Source organism: Camelus dromedarius, chromosome 25 (genome assembly GCF_036321535.1).
Source record: "Camelus dromedarius isolate mCamDro1 chromosome 25, mCamDro1.pat, whole genome shotgun sequence".
Lineage (NCBI taxonomy): Eukaryota > Metazoa > Chordata > Mammalia > Artiodactyla > Camelidae > Camelus > Camelus dromedarius.
Window position 1 is genome coordinate 11335067 of NC_087460.1, and position 26807 is coordinate 11361873.

Sequence of the window (26807 nt, forward strand, 5' to 3'; positions counted from 1 at the left end):
CTATAAGGAATGGCGTGCAGGGGAATGTATGGTTTTGAGGCTTTCATGTTATAAATATCTTTTCTTTTTTTAATTTTTAAAAATTTTTTGCTTTTTTGCAGTGGAGGAGGAGTAATCAGGTTTATTTATTTATTTTTAGAGGAGGTAGTAGGGATTGAACTCAGGACTCTGTGCATGCTAAGCACATGCTCTACCACTTGAGCTATACCCTCCCCGACATGTATCTTTTCATAAGCAGCACTGAAAGTAAATGTAATTTTTAATTTTCTGTTCTCTATCCTTCCATTCAAAAAGATCAATCTTAAAAAAAATGGATATAAAATTAAAAGCAAGGAGAAAAGAGAAAAAGATGAGGATCCAATGATATATTTGAGTAACAAAAAAGTGACCCGATGTATTTTTGGTTCCTAAAACTTTCCCCAATAAAGCAAGCATGCTTCTGGCTGAACCTAGTTCTGGGATCCAATCAGCTAAGGTTATGCATTGCCCCCAAATCTCCACACATTGTGCACTTTCAACAGCAGTAAACCAAAACAACAACAAACTACACACATCTATTTTCTTGCTAAGCTTGTAAACATTCCTTTTTGTTTCTTTCAAATATGATTACATAAAAAATTATTTTTAACTTGAAATTACTGAGTCCTGAGATTGAGCAAAAAAAAAAAATTAACATTTTCCTAAACTAGAAAAAAAGTGAATATATTAAATCCTAATTAAATAAAGAAAATAACTTGACAGTTAAACTCACAGAATGGCTGGGGTAGCTAGCATGTTCTAAGACTCAACTCTGATTCTGTGGATTGAAACCACTGGTTCCCCGTCCCCATCCACTCCCACATCCAAAGGCATGGTAATCTGAGCAAAAGTACTTTGAGAGGAACTATGTTCACCTTACACATTTTTTTCAAAAATATGTTTTTGTTTGTATATTGCTGTTCAATGTCTTCAGGCACAAATTCTGTTTAGCACAGGGGAGCTAATTCATTGTTAAGTTTTTGGCTTAAATCCTGTATTCATTACATACACTCCTTTTTTTCCACATAACCCTCCAGGGTTTGATGAAAAATAGATTCCTAAACATGCCCAACCTGCCGAACAGGAATCAAAGCTTCCAGCAGAAGCATAATCTCCCTTGAAATAGAAGTGTTTCAGCTTGTATGAGCACATTTCACTCTTGGGGAAGAAATGAGATCATGTTTCGTTTCAGGAGGAAGTATGCTTCAGGTAAGAGACTGAAACAAATAAACTTTCTATATACTTAACCAAATACATAGGAGAATATTTGAATTCAAATGTATTGTTGCGGCAAAGTAGCTCTTTAATTATATTGTGAAACTTTAACGGTAGACGAGTTTCAATTCTGAGTAGGTCTGTAAATATTCTCCAGAAAATAGATCTTTCCTGACGAACTGATTGATACCTTGATTATCCCTTCTCCCCCTCTCTCCTCCCTTTCTCCCTCTACCCTCCCTTTCTCCCTCTACAACTGATCCTGTAGATTGCATTGATATTATTCCCTGTATATCATCTAACCACTCACTTTCACAGAGTCTTGAGCTAATTCAATCACGTCTGCTGGGAGATGTTTTTCCTTAATGCACATTTTCTTTAATGTCTTGAAGCTAATGTCTTTAGTCTAAAGACAGCGTACTGATGATAACTCCCAAAAAGAACTTCTTATAAATGAAGGGCAGATATTCTTAACGCACGGGCTCCAAACTGACAAGAGTTCCTGTTGGAGGACGCAGCTGCCTTCTTTCTGTTCTGTCACTCCACGCTGGGCTTCTGCCCTGTTCAGTCCGCCTACCTCTGTTTCAGCAGCTCACTGAAGGTCAGTGTGAACAGGGTATGTGGCCCAACTGCCCCCTTACTTTCTTACCTGGCAAACAACTAAATTTCTGATTCTTGGGATTGAAGATGGAAATGATATACTCCACTTTTTAAAAAAAACAATCATAAGGTTCCTTGTGCATAGTATTCAACTTTTAAAATGCATTATCTAATTGTAATATTGCGTATCAGGTAACAGACAGAGAGGGAGGCTAAAAAACACATCACTTACATTATAAATAACGCTATCTATGTCGTTAGTAACATCAAGAGCTTGGATCTGAATCAAGGTTTTCTTACTCTGATTCAAAGGCTTTTTCCACGACATGCTACTCATACTCCACACAAGGGTATCTGCCATTTGTGCCACGTGGAAAGCAAGTTTGGGAAATGAGCATGAGGAATGAGCATGGTGTTTGAGCTGGGAGGAAACAAGATAGCTTCATCTAGCTCCTCTAGAAAAGGATCATATTAAGTAGATGAGTTCCCGAATTGACTGAATAAGCTGAATGTTGCCAGGGTGAGCCTTCGGTCGGTGATTCCATGTTTTTTTCTGTCAGAGCTGGGATCGTTTTGGTGGTGAGGAAGCCCTCTTCAAGTAAGCAAAAAGCAGAGCATAATTCTCTTGGAGCTTAAAAATAAGTGACAAAACAGTCATTTCCTATCTAGAAAAGTACTGCATTATATTTCTAACTGAATTTTTACTTTTCTCCTAAATGTATGATCTGATGAAATGATATAGAATCATAGCAAATAATGAATCATTATAATTATTTGGGCATAAATTTATTTTAACTGTTATCAGCTGTTAGCAATAGTCCTTTTATGACATAATTTGTCCATTTTAAGTTATTTTTTGTTGGATGGAATATTTTCAAGAATTATTTTCAACTACAGAATAAGGGTGATGCGTGTCTTTGAACTTCTCTTACACAAAATGCTTCTTGACAACTTTATATTGTATTTCTAGATATTTTCCATCTTTATTGTGATTCTCCTTGAGTTATTTAGAAATGTTCTTGAAGTTGAAAACATATGCATTCTTTTGTAAATTATCTTCTATTTACTAATATTTAACTACATTGGGGTTAGAGAGAATAGTCTATGTAATACTGACTTTGAATTATGTTAAAAGTAGCCAAATCTATGGTAAATTCTCCTAAGTTATACGTGTCCATGAAAAGAATGTGTAATTTCCATTTACTGAATGCAATATTCTATGTGTTCATTACATCAAGCTTGCTTTTTTTCAAATCTTTTATATGCTTAATAATATTTTTGTCTAATTGATCTATAAATCATGTGAGATTGTTTTTACATCCTTTCATTATGAAGGTGGATTTGTCAGTTTCTCTTGGAGCGCTGTGATGTGTTATGGCATAAATGTCGAAGGAATTCTTTTTAGTATGTATCTGAGATACCCACCTGGCAAACTGCATCTTTTACTTCTATAACGTGCTCCTCTTCACCCCCAGACATGCTTTTTTGCTTGCTTGTTTTTTGTTTTTTGGCTGGTAAGTCTGTTTCATCTGTTTTAAATATAACTACAGTTTTCTGTTGCTCTTCTTATTATATGCCCGGGATATCATTTTCTGTCCTTTTAATTTTAAGCAACCTTTATCCTTGTGTTTCTGGCATGTCTTCAGTAAACACAATTGGCATCTCCACCCCCCCCCCTTTTTTAAAACAATGTAACAATTTAGAGATTTTACATGGTATATTCAGACCACTTACATTTCTGTGTTTCTCGTATACACTTTTTCATTTCTACCATTTTGGAGAATGTTTATATTTGTACCATTTTCTGTTTTTCCTGCCACCATTGGATCTTCTTCCTAACTGATCGAGGGTTATTGTTGATTTTCTGGGGTTTTTTTTTTCCATTTCCTTTTCTCTTTCTACTGGTAGATATACCCTCTATTATCTTAGTGGTTACATCTAAAAATTTAAGATGCATTCTTGAAAAATCTAGTTATCTATATCTGTATTTCCTCCTGGACAATACAAGTAACTTTTAAAAATTTGGATCACCTAATCCCAACTTATATACCCTTGTGGTCTAGTATTTAATTATATCTTATTTATTTTGATCTCTATGTTAGAAATTACTATTATTTATACAGCCAATGTTAACTTAGAATTATCCGCATATTTACTACAATCTGTATTCACCATTCTGTTATGAGAACATGATCTTGTTTTGCTCTGCTTCTTGAAAGACAGGCTATGTTCCTCATCTGATTTTTTTTCCTGATCATAGTGGTTTCCTCTTTAGTTGTGATATTTTGACTTAGGTCCCATTCTGATCACTTTCTTATAATTGCGCTTCTTTGAATAGGAGTAATTCTTTCTGAGACTTCTTGAAAATTTTTGTGGTAGGGAAACCAGGAAAATCAGCTGTGTGAGCAGACAGCCTGGATTCAGATCTGTTGTTCTGGAATACTTTCTCATTAACAATCCACCTTTTGGGTAAACATCCTCTGGGAATAGAAAGACATTTACCTGGCTCACGGTGAAGGTCAGAATGTCACAGTCAGATGGGCCAAAGGCATTTGCTCTTCAGCTGATTGAAATCAGTGTCACTAGTTTTTCTCCTCTCTTTTGAAACTAATAGCCTATTGTCTAAAAGCACACAAGGGGGGTTTGCACATTTGCTCACTTAGCCGCCCTTTTCCTCAGTTATTTGGAGAATTCTCTTTCTTAGGGTCTTCGTGATAATGTTCTTCTCCCACAGTATTGAGTTAATTCTATAAGCATCAGATTGGTTATTCACTGTGTGTGTGTGTGTGTGTGCGCGCGCGCACACGAGTGCATGTGTGTGAGTCTGTATGTTTGTATATACACACACATGACTGTGTATTTAACTTTCAAGAAGAAAAAGGTTTTATCCAGAGAAATGAGTGATATGTGTGTTTTCCTTTGATCTGTCCTCTGACCACTTGGGCTCTGGCTGAACCCCCTCAGAGATGCCTATTTTCTAGCTTCCAATGAGCTTTCAATTTACCCAAGTTTAAGGAGCTAATAAGTGGAATAATTCCATACATCCATACCTAGTGTCAGACTATCTAAATACATTATTACACACACATACATGCACGCACACACACCCGTGCCTAAGCAGGTGCGCACACATCTTCAGCAAAAACTTCTGTCAGGAGGTTTTGAATCCACCTGAAACTTCTGGTGATTTTATACAAGCATTCTGTACCCTCTTTGATGCAACTGACCATTATTAACCACCTCCTGCTACTACTTTATAGCTCATTATTTTCACTTGGTTGGAGCCGCAGACTTGAAAAAAGGGAAAAAAAAAAAAAAAACATTCAAAATTACCTGCCTGTATGGTTTTCAAGACTTTCAGCACCATTCACAGTAATGTCTCCAGTATCTAGCATGGTGACTGTTCTAGTAGAACAGGTGTTCAATAAACTCTTATTTTATGAATAAAAGGCTACAAACTCTGATTGCCTCAAAGAGCAGAACTCACACCCAGAGGTATAATTTTTTTTGATCTTAGAGACAGAAAATAGGGTAGTGACCTTTTTTCTAGCTTTCATAAGTCTTACCTTAATTTTCCCTTTCACCGAGTGTTCACATATCTGTCCTTTTTACTGGTGGTGAAACAGACTTTAGTAAGTTGTCATTTCCCTATTTGTGTTAATTTCCATTAATCTGTAATAATTTCTAATGACTTTGCCAACTAAGTATCTTTGCTATTTCAAATTATTTTTAAACCCCTAATCTGAGAATTACCAAATGATTTTCTATTGCTAAGTGTGACAACTGAATAATACATACACTATTGCTCAAAATCATAAAACCATAAGTAGTATTCAAAATAAAAATCAAGGCTAAAAACCTCCTTGATATGTATTTTGAAAGCACAGTACTTGGTTTGCGAATCTTTATAGTATATTACTCTGTAATTAATGTCTTCCCTCGTGCTTTAGGTTTACAAGTGACTACAAATCAATCATTTCTTATACCAGTTTTCCAAAAGATTACAGCAAAATCACTGGCATCAAGAGTGGGCTGTTGAGTTGATCTTTGTAAATATAGTAATTTTTTTCTGATTAAGAGTTGATCCCAACTCTTCCACTTCCTATTTTTAGGAATTCCACAAGATGTTTACAATTTTTGTGTCTCACTTCCCTCCAAAATGAAGTTAATAATAATGTCTACTCACAGGACTGCCATGAGGCTTAAGTTCTGTATGAGGATTAAAGAGGTTAAAAGTAGAAAGCAGTTAGAATAATGCCTTGCACATTCTGTTAGCGCTCAGTGAATGTTTGCAAATGTGATTATTAAATTATATATTTTTCTTTCTATTCAGCATTTTCCAGAACATATTCTGAAGGACAATCTTGCAGAAAATATTAATGAGAGTGACTGGAAGAGGTGTGGCCATGTCTGGGCTTGCCTTTTCCTGTTAACAGGATGTAAAGTTGGGTTTGTGGTCCAGTCTGCATTAATCCTTATGCCTCATTCTCTGCCTACCACTGACCCCTGTGCTCTACTCAACGGATGCACATATGATTTAAGTCTGGTCAATCCAATTCTTGCTCCAAAATTTTAACCAGATGGTTACTAATAGAACTCTCAATAACAGAGACTTAAATAAGGAAGGGGGATCTATATATTGGTTGCAATAGACAAAGAAAACAGCAGCCACTACTGTTTCATTCACATCTACATTCTCATAGTCTCGATTTTTCAGAATAATTGGTTCTCTCTAAATACCACTAGGCTGTGTTTGTGGAGTCCCCACCAAGTGTCATATTTTAAGGGCTATCAGGGTTGGGTCCAAGGACTTCCTCCCTTCAGGGCTGGTGTCATACTCTCTGAGTGTCTATGTCCTCCCCTGAAACAGGCTTCACTCCCACCAGACCATTTCCCCCAAAGTTGTTACATCAGAGCTGGAGGCTGACTTTCCGTTGTCTTATTTATTCCTAAGACACACTCAGAGGAATTCAATGAATTACTGTTATGACTGCTCTGTCATGTTTGGGGCTGAAAACTTAACAATACTTAGGAATCAAAGGATTCCTGAAACTTGGTTTCAATGATCTGCACAAAATTATCTCTGATGTATTGCACATTCTAAAGAATAACATACCCAATATATAAACCTTAACTGTATCCTTTATGAATTTTACTTCTACTTTTTCTGAGGCAAAATAAGCTTACCAATGTGCTATAAGAAATTCCCCCAAACAAAATGAAGACTGCATCTATTAAAGTCATTCTCATATAATACCATATTATAAATTTATGTCTATGGAGTACTTGAGGGCAAGAGCTGTGTTTTATCATTTTTATATTCCCTGTGCTTGGCACGATACTTGACATAATATATTTTAAAATGGGGTCTGAATAAATAAACATGCAAATGAGCACATAGATGTATGAATAAATGAATTGATTTATTCAAGTCAATATCTCAAAAATAAGCATAAGTGACAGCTTCAAATTTTCCATACACAAAAAGCTTTAGGCAGTCTAATAGGAAGTGAGCCTTCTATAGGATTATACATGATTAAGGAAATGTCAACTGTTCACATAAAAAGGCACCAGACAGAGACTACCTGGAAATTAATGTTTTTCCCAAGCATCTCTTGTTTGCACTTCAGTGAAAATTGTCAGAGATCACAAAAATAATAATACGTTTACCTTACCATTTGCATCCAAATTAGGAATTTAAAAAGTAAGGTAATGCAAATTTTATACATAATATGGTTTAATTATATATATATATATATAGTTTATAAATATATAGTTGTGATCTTCTCTGTATTCATTCAGAAAATTGAGCTAAGAAAGAGTGTTTGTATGTGTGTCTGCATGATATATACAATTTGCTCAGAAGATGCAGAGAGATGGGAATTTTAGACCACAAGTCTAACTCAGAGTCTTCTCAAGACCCAGGTTAACTGCTATAGCTCCAAGGGTTTACCCTCCACCGTACTGAAACACACACGGTTTAGCCTGATTAGACTTTGACATGTCTTATGTTGACACAATCTTTATCTCCCACGACATTAATACATATTTTAGAAACTGGTACATGTTCAAGGACTACCCTTTGTAACCTGAAGTAAAGATCATTTTCCATCAATTTCATAATGTATTCCCTTCACTCTCCTCTCATCTTGCCCCTGCAGATATACTTATTCAGTAACATAGCCAGGACTTTTTGGCTCAAGAACAGGCATTTTCAGGAAGGTTCTTTGTTCTTTTGTAAAATAAACATTTTTGCTCCCATTCTGAACATTGGGCTATTTGGATGACATCTGCAACTTAGCAGATTTAGAAAGTGGAAACAGCTGGCAGGGGCAGCCCTTTCTCTGCTAGGTACCCAAATTTTTCCTGTAACTTGTGCTTTGAGGACAATTGAGCAATTAATCCTCAATGAAAACAGATCTCTTGAAAGTTGAACTGATGAGAAAGTTACAAGCAATTGCAGAATACTAAGTTGTCATTACTAACACCTTTTAAACACCCCTGTTTGAATTTAGCTGAACTTACCAACAAAGAATAGAGGACCTTTTTTGTGTGGTTCTAGTCCACGATTTTCCGATCCATTTGGGAAGCAGCTTCCAGTTATCGTGCTGTGTTGATTTTCTATTGCCACTGTAACAAAGGATCACAAACTCAGTGACTTAAAAACAACCACAAATTATTATCATACAATTCTGTAGGTCAGAAGTACAACACAGGTGTTGTGCTAAAATCACAGTGCTGGAAGGGCTGTGCCCCTTTCTGGAGGCTTCCACGGGGAAATCGATTCCCTTACCCTATCTCACTTCTAGAGGCTGCTCACATTCCTTGGCTCATGGCCTCCTTTCTCCATCTTCAGAGCCAATAAAAGCATGTTGAGTCCTTGAATAACGCTCTGACCTTCTCTTCTGCCTCCTCTTCTACTTTTAAGGATCCTTGTGATTGTACTGAGTTTACACAGTACATAAGATTATCTATACAATTCCCACTTTAAGGTCAGCTGGCTAGGAAACTTAACCCCATTTGCAACCTTAATTCCTCTTTGTCATGTAACCTAACATATTCACAGGTTCCAGGGATTAAGATACGGGAATGCTGGTGGTGGGAAGGGATAATTCTGCCTACCTCAGAGATTTTTTCTATAGTTCAGCAGAGTCTTATTTAAATCAGGAACCAATAGCCATTCCTTCTCAATTACAACATAATTGTGCTACGATGTATGTATGTACAGTTCTGTCTGAAAGTCCAGGTATATGACTTTTAGTTGTTTTATATGACTTCATAATGCAGAGTGCAGCATTTACCAGCTGGCACTAAATAATGTTTTTGTTTGTTTACAAACTAAGAAATAGTCTAGCTTCTAGATTGTGATGGTAAAGAACAGATATAAAATTATTAGAAACTCCTTAAAATCACCATATTTAATATTGATAAAATGGATCTGGGAGAGGTTTTTATTTTTATTACATTTTCTATGTGAATAAGCACTTCTCATTCTCTTTTATCTTGTGATAATGAGATTTTTCAGACAGGTCTCTAACCCATTTCAAGATTCAGAGCTGTGAGAAATGCATGGGAAAATATTGTTATTAATAAAAATTTAAAATTTTTTCATTCTTTTCCATAAAAATAGTCTGAGTTGAGTTAACGCTGTTGCACTGCCTAAATTCAGGCATGCTCTGGATGTCAATGAGTATGGCATTACCACCCATATGCCCCCCTTTAATCCCTGTTTAAAACAAATCTGTGAACACAAACCCTGAGATGTTGGGTAAATTGATGCACTTTTCTGTGCCTCAGTTTCTTCATTTGTTAAGTGGCAGTAATAACATCGCAGGTTGAGATGGTATGTTAATACATGCAAACATGTTCATGTATGAAGAGCAGGAGCTCAGAGTAAGTGCTCAGAAATGTTAAGTATCATTATCATTAAAAACAACAAGCTGGTGCAGTTTAAATGAATCTTTAATTTCAGCATTAGACTACTGATACATCATTTAAAGATTTACTTTATGGCTCTAGAAAATTTAAAAAAATAATTTAAAAACACTCAGTTCTTTTGAAACCACCAACAATTGTAAAAGCAATTTAATATAAACACATTTACAGTATTCAAGCTAAGACAGAGCAGGCTAGGCTAAGGAAGACTGGAACAGGATATTAACTATGGTTGTCAGAATTACAGTCATACCTGCTGACAAATTCTGAGTTCCATGACAGAGACAGATGAAAAAGTATTTTTGCTTTAATGAAACATAGTTTTCACCACTAACATGGAGATAAAGAAATGGCAATTCTTGGAAAAAGAGATTATAGCTAGCAAATGTGATAATTCATGTGATCCATGAATCAGAACAGTTTGGAATGGCATTTTATAGGTTAATTTTCTGGTTAACACTTCCTTCTATACCCATTTTATTTACATCTCTTAAATCTATCAATTCAATTTCTTTAGTGAAGTATAATAAATCAAATTAATTTATTCCTCTGGTGATTATATGAGTTGTAAGTAAATCTTCAGTGCCAACATAATAATAATCAATTGCCATTGCAAAACACATTGATAAAAAAATTGATAGAAAATACCATGATAGGTAATGATGATCATAATTATCCTTTAAAATGTTTTTGTCTTTAACACACACACACATATAATTGTTAAGGGAATTAGTAAATCCATAAAAGTGACACAAATACTTTCCAATTTCATTTTCTTACAACTCAATTTTAATAATTTATTAAATTATTTTTTAAAAAAATACAAATGAGCACTACCATGAGTGAAGAGTGATGCAAAGTACCAGGTACCGAATTTTAAGTGAGAAAGACTAACACTGCCTAATGATCTAATGGGGAAGAGAAATCTTACATATGTAACACCTACACATTTTCCTGAGGCAATAGGAAACCAATGAATAGCTATATCCATGGCAGATACATGGTTAGTCTCTTAAATATATCGCTATACTATAAAAGATGGATTAGAGGACACAAGAATGGATTGTAGAAGCAGTTTCAGGGACAATGCAACATTGCAGGTGAGAAGATGAAAACTTCAGATTAGGATTGTGGCAGTGGTAGACAGAAAGAGGAAGATTTCCTACAGAGACTGGTGGGTTTTTGGATATAGAAGAATAAAGGTGAGAGAAGATTGAAAGATAAAACGCTGGGTTCTGATCTAAGTGACTGAGTGGATGGTTCAGCCATTTTCTGTCACGAAGGACCCTGGAACAAGAGCAGAATCCTGGGTGAATTATGGTTTTGGACTTTCTCTTGGAATTAAAAAAATTTCCAAGTGAAGATACTGAGTAGATAATAATAAGAATGGTCTAGGTTTGAGTCATTGGCATAGATGGTAATTTAAACCACAGGAGGTAGGAGATAACTTCCGAAGAGAATAATCAAGAAGAAAAGAAGCTCTGAAGGGTCAGGTAGAAAATGAGTGAAAGGCATTTTCACTCTTTGAGAGTCTTTGAGTCTTTGAGAAAATGCTAACAAAGAACTAAGAGAGTACAGTGTCACAGCCAGCCAGTGCAGGACAGAACAAAAAAATTTAAAATAAGAAGTATAGTGAACAGACTCAAATTCTGCAGAGAGATAAAAGAGAGACTGATAAATATCAGTTGAATTTATTCATTAGTAAACTTAATAAAAGTTGTTTTGGAGAAGTGATGAAAGAAGTCTGCAATTATTTAAAGAGTTCTGAGAAGGAGACAAAAGGATCTAGCCAATCTATGAGATGACTGGTTATGAAAGGGAGAAAAAGTTAAGACTATGTCTAGGGATGGAGTGACTGCTGATCACAAAGAGACTGTTCAGATAATAAAAAGACCTTATCATACAAGCATGCTTATAGATGACCGACTGCAGAGGGAGATAATGTTATCGGCAAGTAGATTTTCAGTAGGAAGAGAAGCCCCAAAGAGAAATATTGTCTTTGGATTGATTCATGAAACTCCTATCATAACCAAATTGGACTTATTTTTCTATCACAGGACTTTCATGAATCTATCTAAAATCAATACTCCCCCTCGGACTTTAATACTGTGGGCCCTAATGGAGTTTTACATTATTCACGGAATTATTTCATTTGCTAAGGAGAAATTTCAAAACAATTGTTTATATTCATTCAACATATTTCTTTCTTGCAAGCTCTTTTTTTTCTAGTTAACCAAATTTTTTTGTTTCTTTTTACGCTTTTTTTCTAGAAAAATTCCTATCATCTTTTATAATATCATCTAGGAGATACCTGGAACAGAGTCAACGCTCTCAGTTACATAAAATAGAGAATGGCGTATTGTTGGAAAACAGATCTAAATCCCATTGAATCACATGAAAAGCAGCTGGAGCACCAAGAATTTCACTCTGCAAATCAACCCCACTTTCCCAGCCAAGCCAGTCTGGGTTTTGATCGTGTCGTAAATGAGATCAGTAATGAAATCCCACTCTATCAGAGAGAAATTGAAGAAAGCATCATTTTTGTGCCCAGTGTTCCAAACTGGGACTCAAAAAGGCATTCATTAGATGAAACACACCAAGTATCCTTGAATGAATTCACTTCTAAAAGCTCAGAACTCCCCTGTCACCAAGTTAGCAAAACACCAGTAATTGGTTTTAGGCATTCTGTGCTACCAAATCCTCAAAACATGAATAAAGAAAGCCCTTGGGGAAACCCCACAGGAAAATACCATGGTGCTGATGATTACAGACTCAATACTTTACCTCCATCATCTACTAGTTTGGATGAACTTAATTCACAGAGAAAACTGGAAAATGCAAATCATAACTACCACATAGGGTTTGAAAGTAGCATTCCTCCTACGTGTCCATCCTTCTCAACTGACTTGATGCCAAAAGGAGAAGATAAAAGGAGTAGAAACATGAACATTGTGGAACCTTCTCCGATGCTCTTTAAAGGTTCTCTTCCACCAAGGATATGGGAAACTACACGGCCAAAGAACACAGAGGTATGTGTCATATATGTCAACCTAAAAATATAAATCTGAAAGAATCATTCAGTAATGTGCTGGATTATTTTGGTAATGAGAGTAACTAATTTTAAATAGGGAAATGATTAATATTACTTTTGAAACAAAAACACTTATTATTCATGCATTCCATGTTCCTGAATTATTTTTTTCTAAAGAGAAAATTCTTATACTGTCATTTTTAAAGTTCCAGTTTCAGCAAAACTGAATAATACATAATACATTTTATTAGATAAAAATATCACAGTTGGAGTTTTATATGATACTATTTTCTATTCTTATTGTGTTGTTATACACACAGAGAAACATACATACATTTCATTACATTTATATTTTGAGTTACACTACCATGAATTGAAACTTCATACTGTTATTGGTAGGAAAAATGTCCCTTTACTCAGAGGCTCCTAAATTATACTGTTAGCAGGCAATTTCTATTGGGATCATTCCAAGAGTAGAAAATTATTTAATCATTGTGCAATTCATCCTAATGGTTTCATTAGTAGTTTTCCAATCATTTTAGTAACCACAGAGGTTCTTGTATAAAATTTGAACATCTTTCTGCTTATACTGAGTCTAGAGACACAAGTGAAATCAGAATTAAACAGTAAAAAGAAGAAACGTTATTTCAGCTGTAATATTCAGGGCAAGGCAAAAGGATTCTTCATTTATTCAACAACTATTTATCAGAGTCTTAAAATATATGTGATATACGAGGCATAATGACTGCAAAGAAGAAAATGCATGATACCTGATTTCAGGGATAGCATACTGCTGAAATTAATTTGCAAACCAATGATGGCAACACAGTAAAATAATAAAGAGGATGAGTTCATAAGAGAAGAAACAACTAGCTGTGTTTGAGGCATTTGCATAAGAGACAACACCTCAATGAATCTGAATTAAAAGTCAGGGAGTTTTAGGAACCTCTACTTCTGATCATGACAATGTTAACGAGAACTAAACTTTCCCTTATCACTGAAAAAAACTATGAAGTTAGACAAAATATATAAAGCAACTGATTTCAGGCACTGAACAACAGCCAGGATAGGACATCGATCCTTGAGAGAAGGTCAACAACAATGTGTTGTTATTAGCATCCTGGTTTCTGCCTAAGGGCTCTTTCCTGCTGCTAGGCAGGCCAGTGGAGCCCAATTTGAGCAGCAGCATCACTAAGCTGAGGAGGAAGAGCCTGCAGTTCCAGGCTGCAAAGGAGGCTGTAATTTGCAGGGTGGAATGCAGAAGGAGCTCTGCAGTGAGTGGCAGGCAGAAGTCTACATCAGATTTACTGCGCAGACAAGGAGAAGTTACATAGTACCCCAGTTCTGCCCCAGCTAGAGAAGACACTGAGCGGAGCACTTCAGGCATTCAGTTGAGATAACACAAAGCTAACTCCTGAGGGTAAAAATCATGCTCTCAAGTAAATGCTTTACCTACCAAGACAGATGTGGCTGACAAAAAACACTATCGAGTGAACAAGACCAAAAGGATCTTAACAGCCTGCAAGAGAAAAAAATGTATGCTTTGTAAAACAGACAATTCCTAATGTGTCATCTACAATATCCAACATTTAATAATAATGCAGAGATGTGTAAAGAACAGGGAATACTGAAACATAGTCAAGAAAACAGCTTAGTGAATAGAGATTCTAGGATAGAGCAGATATTGGAATTAACAGACAGGGACTTTAAGATGGTTTATAAAAGGAAGTTCAAGTAGATTAAGTAAAGATGAACATGATGAGTAGACAAATGAGGAACCTCAGGAGGAAATTAGAAACTATGAAAAAACAAAGACTAATTTTAGTAATAAAAATATAATATCTCCAATGAAAAAGTCACTGGTGTGCTTAGAAACAGGAGATAACGGGAAAATAGTACACGAAAGAAAAAGAACAGAAATAGAAGAATAGAAAACAAAAGAATCATATAAAATGAGCAGGGACTCAGAAACTTCTAAGATAAGGACCTAATATATAGATAATTTTGAAATGCTAGCTGAACAGGGAAGATAAGGAGAAAAATTCATTTGAAGAAATAATAATCTGAAATTTTCTCAAATTTGTAAGAAAATATCAAATCATAGATCTAAGAAACTCAACAAATCCCATACAGAATAAATATGAAGACAACCACATGTAGACAAAATATACTCAAACATCTGAAAATCAAACGTGAAAAAAAAAATCGTAAGAGGCAGCAGAGAGAGAAAAAAGATTTTTGTGCAGTGGGACAACAATCTGAACTCATCATCTCATCAGAAACAATGGAGCCAGATGACAACAGAATGGCATTTTTAAAGTTCTGTTAAAAAAGAAAAGAATCCATACTTTTATAGTCATTGAGTATATGCTTCAAAATTTAAAATGAAATAAAGATATTACCATATAAATCAATGTTGAGAGAAATTAGTCGGCTGACATGCACACAAGAAATATCAAAGTAAGTGCTTTGTATGCAGAGATAATGATACCAGATGGAATCTACAAAAGAACAAAGAGCAGCACAAATGGTAAATATGTTGGTAAGTAGGAAAAACTACTTTTATCTTAATTTTTTGAAAAATAGCTGACTGTTTAAGGCAAAAAATAGCATTTCATTATAAGAGTTATCATATACATAAATGAAAAATACAGGACAACAATAGCATAAAAGATGGAGGGGGTAAATTTATTTGCTACTGTAAATTCTTACATTTTAAATGCAGTGGTACAGTATTAACTCTACATAAACTGTGAAACATTAGGATGCATTCCGTAACTTCTAACCTAGTATAACCACTAATACAAATAAGAAAAACTAAAAATCCAAAGAGGAATTAAATGGAACAAGCAAAACAATCAAATAAATGAAAAGAGTCAGGGAAGGTGAAACAGAATATCAAAATAAAATAGAAGAAACAAATAGAAATAAATACAAACATGGCAATCTTAAATTGAACGATATCCATAAATATACTAAATACATTCCAAATAACAGGAAGAAATTGACAAACTAGATGAAAATGAAAGACTTAACTACTATCTATAAGAGTCCATTTAAGAAACAAAGGCACAGGTAGTTTGAAAGCAAAAAAAAAAAAAAAAGAAAATAAAAATATTTAACATTCAACCAGCAAAAAAAAGCTGTATGTGATTATATGTATCAGAAAAAGTACAGTTCAAGGCAGGGTATTATTAGAGAAAGAAAAAAGTCAATTCATAATAATAAAAGGGTCAATCAGGAAGACATCATAAATTTAAATATATATGTACCTAATAATAGCTTCAAAAATACATAAAGCAAAATTATTTCTTTCAAAGTTAATCATACATCCACCCTCTGACTGAGCCATTTATGGATTTATTCACAAAAAATGAAACACATGTCCAAAAAACACTCGTATGTGAAAATTAACAGTTTTCTTTACGATACTCAAAATCTACAAACACAAAAGTCCATCAACAGGAAGATGGATAAACAAATTGTGGAATATTCATGCAACAGAATACTACTAGTAAGCAATAAAAAAAGAAGAACTATTGTTTTGTGTGGTAACATAAATAAATTTTAAAATATGTATCATTTAAGTGAAAGAAGCCAGAAACAAGAGAACATACACTTACTCTATGGTGACAGAAATCAAGTAGGTGTTCAGACTGACAGAAGGAGATATGGGGGAACTTTCTAAAGTGATGAATATGTTCTATATTTTAGATTGGATATTGATATTCACAGTTGCATACATTCCTCTAATTATATACTTAATTCCTCAAATTATATATTTAAAATTTATGTATTTTCTCTATTATTTCATTGCATTTAAAAATAAAAATAAAAAATAAAAACAGAATGGCTTTTTGAAACAAAATAAAAATTGTAAAATTCTATTAATCTTTTCTACACACCAAACTATATTAATTTAATAGTTTTATTTTCAGCTGACAGGTTGTTCCATTCAGCTGGTTGAAGTACCTCAAGGCAGTAATATGAGTCTGGCCTCCTTTTGCAACAAAGTAAAAAAGTGAGTGTTGCTATTTCATTAAACTTTTAAATTTCTGTTCCTGCATACATTCATCTATTTTAACATCACTGAGCTGAGGAATCTTGTATATAAAATGTTAATTCTACAATTTTTTTTAGCATAGCTAAAAGTATAAATTTATGGCAAATTCATTCATTAATCAACTTCTGGTATTGTTTTTGTTGTTTATAGTGAAATTTTTTCCCTTGAAAATTAGGTTAAAAATGAATGTTCTATAATTTTGGGGTTGCCCTTGCTGTTTGTTAATAGTTTAGTTTGCAGTGAATTAATTTCTCATTTAACACCACTTAAGTGACTGACTCCTTTGGTTCTGTCCCAAATATTTATCCTTCTTACTTGGGATATATTATTTATAATGATGAGAGTGCCTTTTGCTTAATAACTCAATCTTACCTTGAGTGGGTTGCCAGAATATTTAACAAGTGCATGGGTGTTTGTCAACTGAAAAACAAATTTGATCACTAGGAGGTATTACAAAAACATCACAGATCCCCTTTTTGCCAACCTAAAAAAAATTTATAAAGGTAGTTTTTTTTAAAGATGAATTTCTTATCAATTAAAATTTACATAATGCCATCATCTCTTCTACTGCAACGATTCCTGAAATTTTTTAAAAATTAATGCATTTACATTTTAGTTATCTTGATTTTTATCCTTTTATGGCTGTCTTAAATATAATAAATATACATACAAATAAACTTCAGCTTATTTATTAGCTAAAGCAGTTGCCTACTAAATGACCATTTGGCGTTAAAGATCTGAATCATTTATTTAATCATTAACTTAAAGGCTATTTGAATGCCTAATAACTACTCCATGCATGACAGATAATCAAATGTAGAGCAAGCAAGCAAACAAAAAAAGCAAGGTCCTGCCTTAAAAAAACTTGTCATCATATTGAAAGAACTGAAAGGCACACATACAAAAAACAAAACAAAGCATCTCAAATCCATGATCATATTCAACCTTTAATTAATTTCTTGCTCTAGTTCACAGAAGAAAATTTAAAATGGCACTTTGGATTCCTAAATCAGGATCTTTAAAGATACTGATGTTGATTCTTTCAGAAATAAGCTACCCACTGTAACAACCTGACAAGCATTGCCAGGAACTTGACACTTTAAATTTAAAATGTGGTAATTCCACCCTCTACTCAGGAGAAATAGCTCTCTTAATATTACAAGATATCACCATATAATAACTCCACTGACAAACACTTATTATTAGTCCTGCCCATCCCCTTTTTCCCCACATAATTTAATATTTTAGATGAAATCATCTTGTGGATGCAATAGCAATATGAAAATATTTTATGTGATGGTTTGTCAGTCAGTAGCTCATGATACATTTTTTTAAACTCTTACATGTAATTTTTCTCAATGGCTTCCTTCAAAGTAACCATGAGAACTGAGACACACAACCAAACAGTAATAAACTTTAGAGCAGTGAAAATGTGGACGAAAAATGTTCACTGTCACATCAGTAAACAAAGGATGCTGTGGCCATCAAGCCAGCAACCACGCAGCCACCCCTAATTGTTGGCCCTAGATAGTTAAGATGAGTATCAAAGGAATGATTTCAATGTGCCTAGACTCAAGCATCTTCCTATATATAGAAAAAGCGCTAAATTCGTTAACTTGAAATACCTGGTTTTCTTTAGTTAACAGTAATCTTTTGCTGTTCTGACTACCTGGTTTTTGTTGCAAAACTCCTATAAATCCTGGCTCCCTCCTCACCTCTTCAGAGCAGTCCCTTAGCGTTATCTGAGAGGCTGTCTTACAGTCTTAAGTCCTCAGTTTTGTCTGCCAAGTAAAACGTAATTCTTAACCTTTAGGATGTGCATTTTTTTCAGTTGACAAAAGGAAGATATCAGGTTATGTTCATACATACATTTTTTGGTTTTCAATAACTTTTTGTTGACAAATACTCATACAAAAATAACTAAATTTATAATATGCATAATTATTTTGTACAGAAACAAACTGTTCACTCAACAACAAATATTTCTGAGGACCTATTATGTGCTAAAGCACTATTCAAGGCTCTTAATTCAAAAGAAGACCAAATTGAATTTGGAAGCCAAGTTTCTTTCTTTCTTTTTTTTTTTTTATTGAGTTATAGTCAGTTTAGAATGTGGTGTCAATTTCTGGTATACAGCACAATTTTTCAGTCATACATGAATATACATATATTCATTTTCATATTCTTTTTCACTGTGAGCTACTACAAGATCTTGTATATATTTCTCTGTGCTATACAGTATAAACTTGTTTATCTACTGAAAGCCAAGTTTCTTAAGAGGATCTCCAAAATTTCTAAAAAGCCATAACAGAATGGATTTATATATTCAATTTGATTTGTGTTTTTTCTAATATTTAAGTAACCATATCTAAATATGTTATTAACATTCCTGCTATAATCCCTTCAAAAGGCTCTCTAATTTGTTGAAGGTGGTTTCTTGCTGTGGCATACTTTTACATTATATCTTTCAAGAAATATGTCATATTTTTATTAAAAAATATAATAAAATGTCAAAACATGTGAAAGAAGTTTTTGGTCCACAGCAGATGCTGAGTGAAAGTTTAGGAAAGAATGAGTCATGAATTTACATTTTAAATTGAATCCCCTTAAAATCCCCCTAGAAGGTTAAATCAATTATGCATCGACTAGTATCTTACATGGTTGAGTGCCAGATCATAAAGCCCCTCCATCCAGATGGAGCTGGAGTCCAAGCCTCCACTGGAGCCTAGAACAAGGAAGAGCGGCCCATCCCTTCATCCTAAGCAGTGGTTCTCAAATAGCACTTCTGGGGCAGCAGCAGTACTGGTTTATTCGGAAGACTGTTAGGAGGAAAAAACTGGGGGATCCCGCACAAATCTACCGAATCAGAAACTATGGGGACGGGACCCAGAAAGCAAGATGATTCTGATGCATGACAGGCCCATTCGGTGAATATGCACTTTTCCATTTGTTGCCACAAAACCGGCCTCTGTATTCGGAAAACCAGATTGAGCTGCCGAGGCAGTTTGGGGCAAATTAGAAAAGAGCAGCTTTACTGCTTTGCCAGGCAACGGGGAGTCCCAGGAGGCTCATGCCTTAGACACTGTGAATCTGTCCTGGGGTTGGGGTCTTGAGGTTTTATAGAAAAACTGGATGGAACAAAAAAGATAACAATCAGGACGTTGTACAGGGTGCCACATTCCTCTTAGTCTCGATGGTCTTCCTAGTGTCACGGAGAACTCCAGAGGGTCTGTCCGTTCTTCCTAGATTATCTGCTCATTACCTCCTTCCTAGCACGTAGCCTCTGGGTTACAGCCATTCTCAAAAGAACGTATGAGGAGGGGGTGCACAATGACAGCAGAGCCAGATTGTTAGTTTGTTTGCTACTGCCTATGTCAGACCCCGCAAGGAGGGGCTATTTCGGTAGAATTTAAGGGCAGAGAGACAGAGCTACTTCAATGGGCCCAGCACTACTTTAATGCTGCACAAATAGAATGAATGCCAAGGATATGCTGATACATTACACAGAGTGTATAGCATACATTCTATACATAGAATGAATAATTTTCCATTCATGAAGAGCACTGCAAAGTTTACGGGTCTGCAAAATTAACAAAAGAAAAGAAAAAAACCCCAAGATTTCATATTCATCATGAAAAGCATTGTAAATATCCAGTTACAAAAAATTTTTTTATATTTTACATGTGGGCATGAAATATGGATCTTCGGGGATTCAGTTGTAATAACACATAATGATAATGGTGATACATTACATCGATATATTGCTTTACACGCTACACAAGTCTTTTATGTGCCTTTTCTCTTTTAATCCTCCCAATAAACCTTTGAAGTAGATATAAATATCATCATATGTACAAAGAAACTGGTCAAATACTTGACTCTGACCATAAAACTACTGAATAAAAGAGCCAAGATTCAAACCCTAGGCTTCTGGCTCCAAGGTAAACTATTTTGCAGTTTTCTGACTCTCTTATGTAATAATCGCTCAGAATGTACAAATGACTTCTGGGCTCACTTTTTAAAATAAAATCCAATGATCTGTGTACAACCCCAAATTTAAAGAAAAAGGACAGCCAAGAATGAATGGTATTTATCAATTTGACACAAACAGGAGAATGTATTCACCAAAGTCCTTAAATCAAGATAAGTGAATTCTGTCTTGAGAAAGGCATGAATCAAAACTGAGGGGAGGAGTTCGGGTTTCAAACTGCAATGTCAATGAAGCAAGCAATCACTGTTCAGGGTGAATTTCCATGTTTTATGAATGACAATATATCTTAATTGCTTCAAATGAGGTGCCCCTGGGGAAACTAATCAAGACGAGAACTTTACATTTGTTTTTGGTAGATAATCTTTACCAGCCTAGCCTGTTTGTATCACTGCATCAACAAAGTTTCTAAAAACCTTGTCCTAAGTATATTTTCACATGTATTTTGCAGAATAAGAGAAACATATCATGCAGCTGACATTAATTCCAATTCGGGGAAGATCTGGAGCACGACTACAGCATTTCCACATAAGCTCTTTCCTAATACGAAGTTTAATATAAATATTTTTACTGATAACTCAACACCACGACTTCATTTTATGCCATATGGTAAGCAACCTTGGAAATCAGTATAAAAATCTACATAAAGCTGGTATAGGCTGCCTAGCCTTGAGCCCACAGACTGAAATCATTAAAAATCATTAGCTAGTATTTCGCCCTGAAGTGAAATAGGAGGAAAACAGCTGGAAATCTTTTTTAACATTTGTTTAGCTATTGTTTTTAAGAACTCTCTTCATAGCTCACCCCAGGACACCTTATTTTCCCGCTACGAAATAGCAAGGATAGCAAGTTTTTAGCATATTAAAAATAAAAACTAAATTTCAAAAAGAGTCTAGATAAAGACTACATGTAAGTGAAAATGGCTGTTCCCATCTTTTGGAAACAACTTCCTCGTTCAAATGTAAATAAATTGGGAGGGAGAACAGAACAATGGTAGCCCCGTGCAGCCCAGCGGGGTTAGCATTGCTGCTGAATCCGTCTCTGGGGATGGATCCCAGGTATCTGCATTTTCATCACACTCACCAGATGATTTTTATTCCTCTGAGGTTTTAGAATGTCTTTAAAGTTGTTTCGTATTTATTTAGCTGTTATATTTATTGCCATACTTTGCAAAATGATATTAGTTCTTCAAACAACATTAGTTGTGTGAATGAAAACTGTTGTCTGCCGTATCAATAAACAAAGGATGTTACAGCCATCAGGCCATTACAGCCGCCCCTGACTGTGAGCCTTGAGGGAACTCAGGATGGAGATCAATGGGCTGCCGGCTGCCAAGCCCTCAGCCACTGCAGCCACCCTTGTCCGTGCACCTGAGATGGGAAAGAACAAGATACTAGCCCCAGACAGCTAAGGTGCATATCAAAGAAATGATTTCAGTGAACGCAGACTCTTGCATCTTCCCATACACAAAAAGCCTAGATTCCTTAACTTGAGATGTCTGCTTTTCTTTAATTAACAGTAATCTTTTGGTGTTCTGACTACCTGGTCTTTGTTGCAAAACTCCTATATACCCTGGCTCCTCCTCTACCTCTCCAGGTCAGTCTCTTAGAACTATCTGACAGGTTGTCTCCCAGGCTTAAGTCCTCAGAAAATCCACCAAATAAAACATAATTCTCAACTTTTAGGCTGTGCTTTTTTTTTTCCAGTCGACAGTTGCTACTAAGTAAGTTTCCACATATTAACTATTGTTTCTTGACAAATAATGATCCAATATTTTTCATTATTATTATTATTATTATTATTATTATTATTATTATTATTATTATTATTATTATTACTATGTTTGCTTTGCTTTTCTTTCTTACTCTAGCCAAGGCTCCAAGTTAGTACAGATGACTGCAAACATTACAATATTATGCAGGAATATTAGTTAGGACCATCTGGTATGAAACTAACAGAAACCAACTCTTGCTGACTTAAGCAGGAAAAAAATATTTTTGAAGATTATAGGGATTTCTTATAGAATTTAAGAGTAGGAATTTAGCAAAGATTTCGGAAAAAAGCAGTGATGAACAAGCAGTCCAAAATTCCTGTATGTCTCACCTCATCTCCTCTCTGTATAATTGCTTATGTTTCTCTTACTTTCTGCTGACTCATTGCTTTTCCTGAAGATGTAGCAAGCCAAGCTCTCAAGCTTAAATGTTATTTGGCTAGCTAAAGAAAGTCCTAATGCCCTATTGGATCCACTTCCAAGTTTCTAAAACCAGGATTCTGATTGCATAGCCAAGATCAATGGTGCTGCACCTGGATCCAATCAGAATGGCCTGGCATTTGGGTTATGTTGACTTCAGTTGCTGGAGAAGAGGAAATAATTATGAATTAGGGAGGCCATTCCTATTCTTCCAATTTATCTTTAATTTCCAACATACTTCTCTCTCTAGATGTTCCTTTGTTGGATTGGACAAGCCAGAGGCCATTTTTGACTTTTATGAGACGTTTCGGTAAAGTGATTAGGTCACTGTGTTTAGTTTTAGAGACGTACAGTGGCAGAGAGGATGCCTGTGCCCTCAAAGACAATACAAGTGTTTATAAGAAGAAGGACGAGGAAGGCGTGAATTAGAGGGGAAGGAGGAAGACATACAGGAGGGGAAAGGACACGTGTATGAAAATATACAGAGTAACCTACACTACTTTTAGGAGGAAACCTTTTCCTCTGTCCATTTAAATTTGAAGGAGGGGAGAGGTTAAGACTGTGACATAACTGACAATGGACAGATAACAGGACAAAAGACATGGTTTATTTACATATGCATGCAGGGATTACTCAGTAATGAGTAACCTTGCTGAAACCCAGAGGTAAAGGTTTATATACCAACTTAATGCAAAAGTATGTGTTGGGGGGACTGGTATGTGTATATATATGCTAAGGGATGGGCAGTCTGTCTCCTTCATGGATTTGCAGGAAACTCAGAAGGAAGTTAATAGCACGTGTATCAGGGAGTCTCTGTTTCAGTCAGAAAAGCAAGTGCAGATAAGATTTAAAAGGTTTTCACTGTAAAATAATCTTTATGCCAAAACTGTGATGCTTTCACTTTATAGTAGTGTTTTACTAGCAATACAGATGTGCTCTGAAGAACAGAGGTCTGAAGAGCATTTCAAGGATGACCAATAAAAGATAGAAGCTGTTGCCAGAAACTGAAAAAATAATGAAATCTAGATAAGCAAAGAGGAGGAAATGCATAAGAGGTTTTCATCCAAAGACAATTTTGTTTCCCCCAGAGTGAGAAAATAGAATCCTCCTAGAGGTGCAGGTGTTGTGAACAAGGAATTCTCTGTTCTACAATCTTCAGCTATCACTTCAGTGAAGATGATTCCCCTGTCCTTTTTTTCCAACTCTGAAGTTACTCTAGAGCCAGGGTCTTTACTTTCAATTACCTTCTAGATTTAGATGGTGCATAGTTGGAACTGTATTAGAAGGTCATTTGTTACCTGCAAAGTGGTGTGAATAGAAGGCAATTTGCAAAGATCAAAGAGTAATTGAGAACTGTTTGCAGAAGTTATCCACTCTTCAAAGAAATTTGGCAGTAATGAGAAGGTAAAAAAGTAAATAAATAAATAAGAAACTATCTTAAGGGAATAGAATGGATGAAGGGTGATTTTATTGGAAGATTAAATAGAAACAGAACAGCTTAAAGACAAAAGCATCTTTAGAGTGGGGGATAGTAAATATATAAAAGAGAGGGGCTTTAATTGATGAACTGGAAACCAGTGTTGGAAGGATCATATGTGAAAAAGTAAGATTTAGTAAAAAGCAGTGATACAGCTCAAAAGAGGTATAAAGGGACAGAGGAAGATGCACTAAAAAATAGATTTAAAGTACAGAGCAGCATAATTAAAGAGTACCAAATGGACCATTAGCCTTTTCAGTATGGTAGGCAATATGGTCGACAGATTGGGAAGGATTACATGAAGTTAGTAACTAACAGAAATTGGGAAAAGGATCATTTTAGGTGCCAAATCAAAGATACAGGTATAAAATCTACTGAAAAGAAGCCCTGGCACTTGTTGGCTTATAATATGGAGAAGTTTAACTCATAGGCATTTAATGGCTGGCTTCAAGGAGAAAAACAGTCATTTCAGATTTAGACATGTTGAATTTGAAGTGATAATGAAACATCTAAAGAGTAACACAAAGCAGGTCGTAGAAGATATCACACCAAAGCACAGGAGAGAAGGAACAGCCAGAAACCAGATGACGGAGTCTTTCTTGTAAACGGCAAAGATGACTGTAGTGAACTAATGACTACATGCATGCTCCAAATAGCATAGCAGATGCAAGCCTGGGAATGTGGGAGTTGAGTTAATTACAGTAAACTGGTGTCTTTGAAGATATTTTCTTGCCATCTTATAGCAGCAGTGCTCTCTCCTCCTTGTTAAAGCTTTTACAGTCATGAGTTTGCCTGTGGCCATATTTTCTTCTAGCTTAAATTCATACTACTTCAGTCAATATTCTCAAGCAATAGCATGTCTAAGATACTCTCTGCTATGTCAAGGACTTTCCACAATCTCTAACTCCCTGGTGATCTTTATCATTTGTTTCACCAACCATTTTACTGATAACAACTTGATCTACCATAAAACCTATACTTTTAAATCAACATTATACTCTTCCTTTGTTGCTTCATGGCAAGTCCAACAATATCACTTGCACTACTTTTTGTTGGCCAGTCTGTGCCAAAAACCTTTCCCAAACAAAAAATCGTGGCAGTAAAAGAAGCTACGGCAAAGTAAACACACAACTGCAAACAAAACACAATTCAAACAAATGCAATCGAGTGTCTGCAGTGGGTTGTTCAGAACCTCACTAAGGATCATCATTACTGTCTGCTGCATTCTTTCATTCAGGATCACATTGAGATATATATATATATATATATATATATATATATACACACACATATACACACACATACACACACATACACACACACGCACACACACACATATATATATATATAATTTCTAACTATTATCACATAGAATAAATAAATCCCATACTATTTATCATGTAGAATTAGAAAAATATTTCATAGACAAATATGATTGTAACAAGTCAGCATGGTTCTGACCACTATTAAATGGCAGGAGCACATAAGAGCTCGGGGGATTATGGAATGTGAATATGAGAAGGCAAAGGAATTTCCCCTATCATATTCTGACACTCTGAGTCCCAGAGAAGGTGAAGAAAGAAAGCGTGTTCTAGAGTTATCATAACGCTCTCCAAGACAGAACCTAAGGTGATTCCTACACAGAAAAGGAACAATGATCAGCTGTGAAGATTTAGAATTATTAAGAACACAGGCTTTGGAATCTGAGAGTTTTAGGTTAGACTCCTGGCTTGCCACTTAGCACTCACTGTAATCGATTTGGCACCTCCCAAATTCCAAAGGGTAACCACAGAGAATAATTTTTATGCAGAGCTACAATTACCAAAGATTTTTGAATGAGGAATGAAACTCTGTTAGGTTATATTAAGACAGACTGATCAAAGAAAATGCAAACAACATTTTTTTAAAAAAAATCTCTAAATCTAACCAGACTAATAAATGAGATGCATCTTATTTTAATTCCTCTTGATGGAGCTAAACAGTTTCCATAGTTCATAATGTGTGTATCATTATTTGTGCTCAAAATCTTTTTCCCAGCCAATATATAATAAATTCTTATTAACATTTTATTTTTCAACTTTGTTTTTAGCTAATTACCTTGTCAAAGACCTAATTGCAGAAATTCTACATTTTTGTACAAATGACCAGTTATCCCCCAAAGACCATCTTCTAAGTATATGTGGCTATGAAGAATTTTTACAAAAGTAAGTATCTTATCTTCAGGTAAATTTTGATCATTGTTATAATCTATATTAAGCCACACTTCTTTATTTTCTTTTAAACAGATTT

General features: G+C 35.0%; 1 protein-coding gene across 1 annotated transcript in view; it reads left to right on the forward strand.

Moving 5' to 3' along the window:
- Positions 1–1181: 1181 nt before the first annotated feature.
- The window catches only part of PIK3C2G (phosphatidylinositol-4-phosphate 3-kinase catalytic subunit type 2 gamma), a 266488-nt gene continuing 240862 nt past the window's right edge, over positions 1182–26807 (forward strand). The window contains exons 1-5 of the mRNA XM_031444030.2: positions 1182–1227; positions 12039–12797; positions 16738–16820; positions 21302–21459; positions 26608–26722. Of these exons, the coding sequence (XP_031299890.2) occupies positions 12120–12797; positions 16738–16820; positions 21302–21459; positions 26608–26722 (1034 nt within the window). The 5' untranslated portion in view covers positions 1182–1227; positions 12039–12119. The remainder of the gene's footprint in view (positions 1228–12038; positions 12798–16737; positions 16821–21301; positions 21460–26607; positions 26723–26807) is intronic.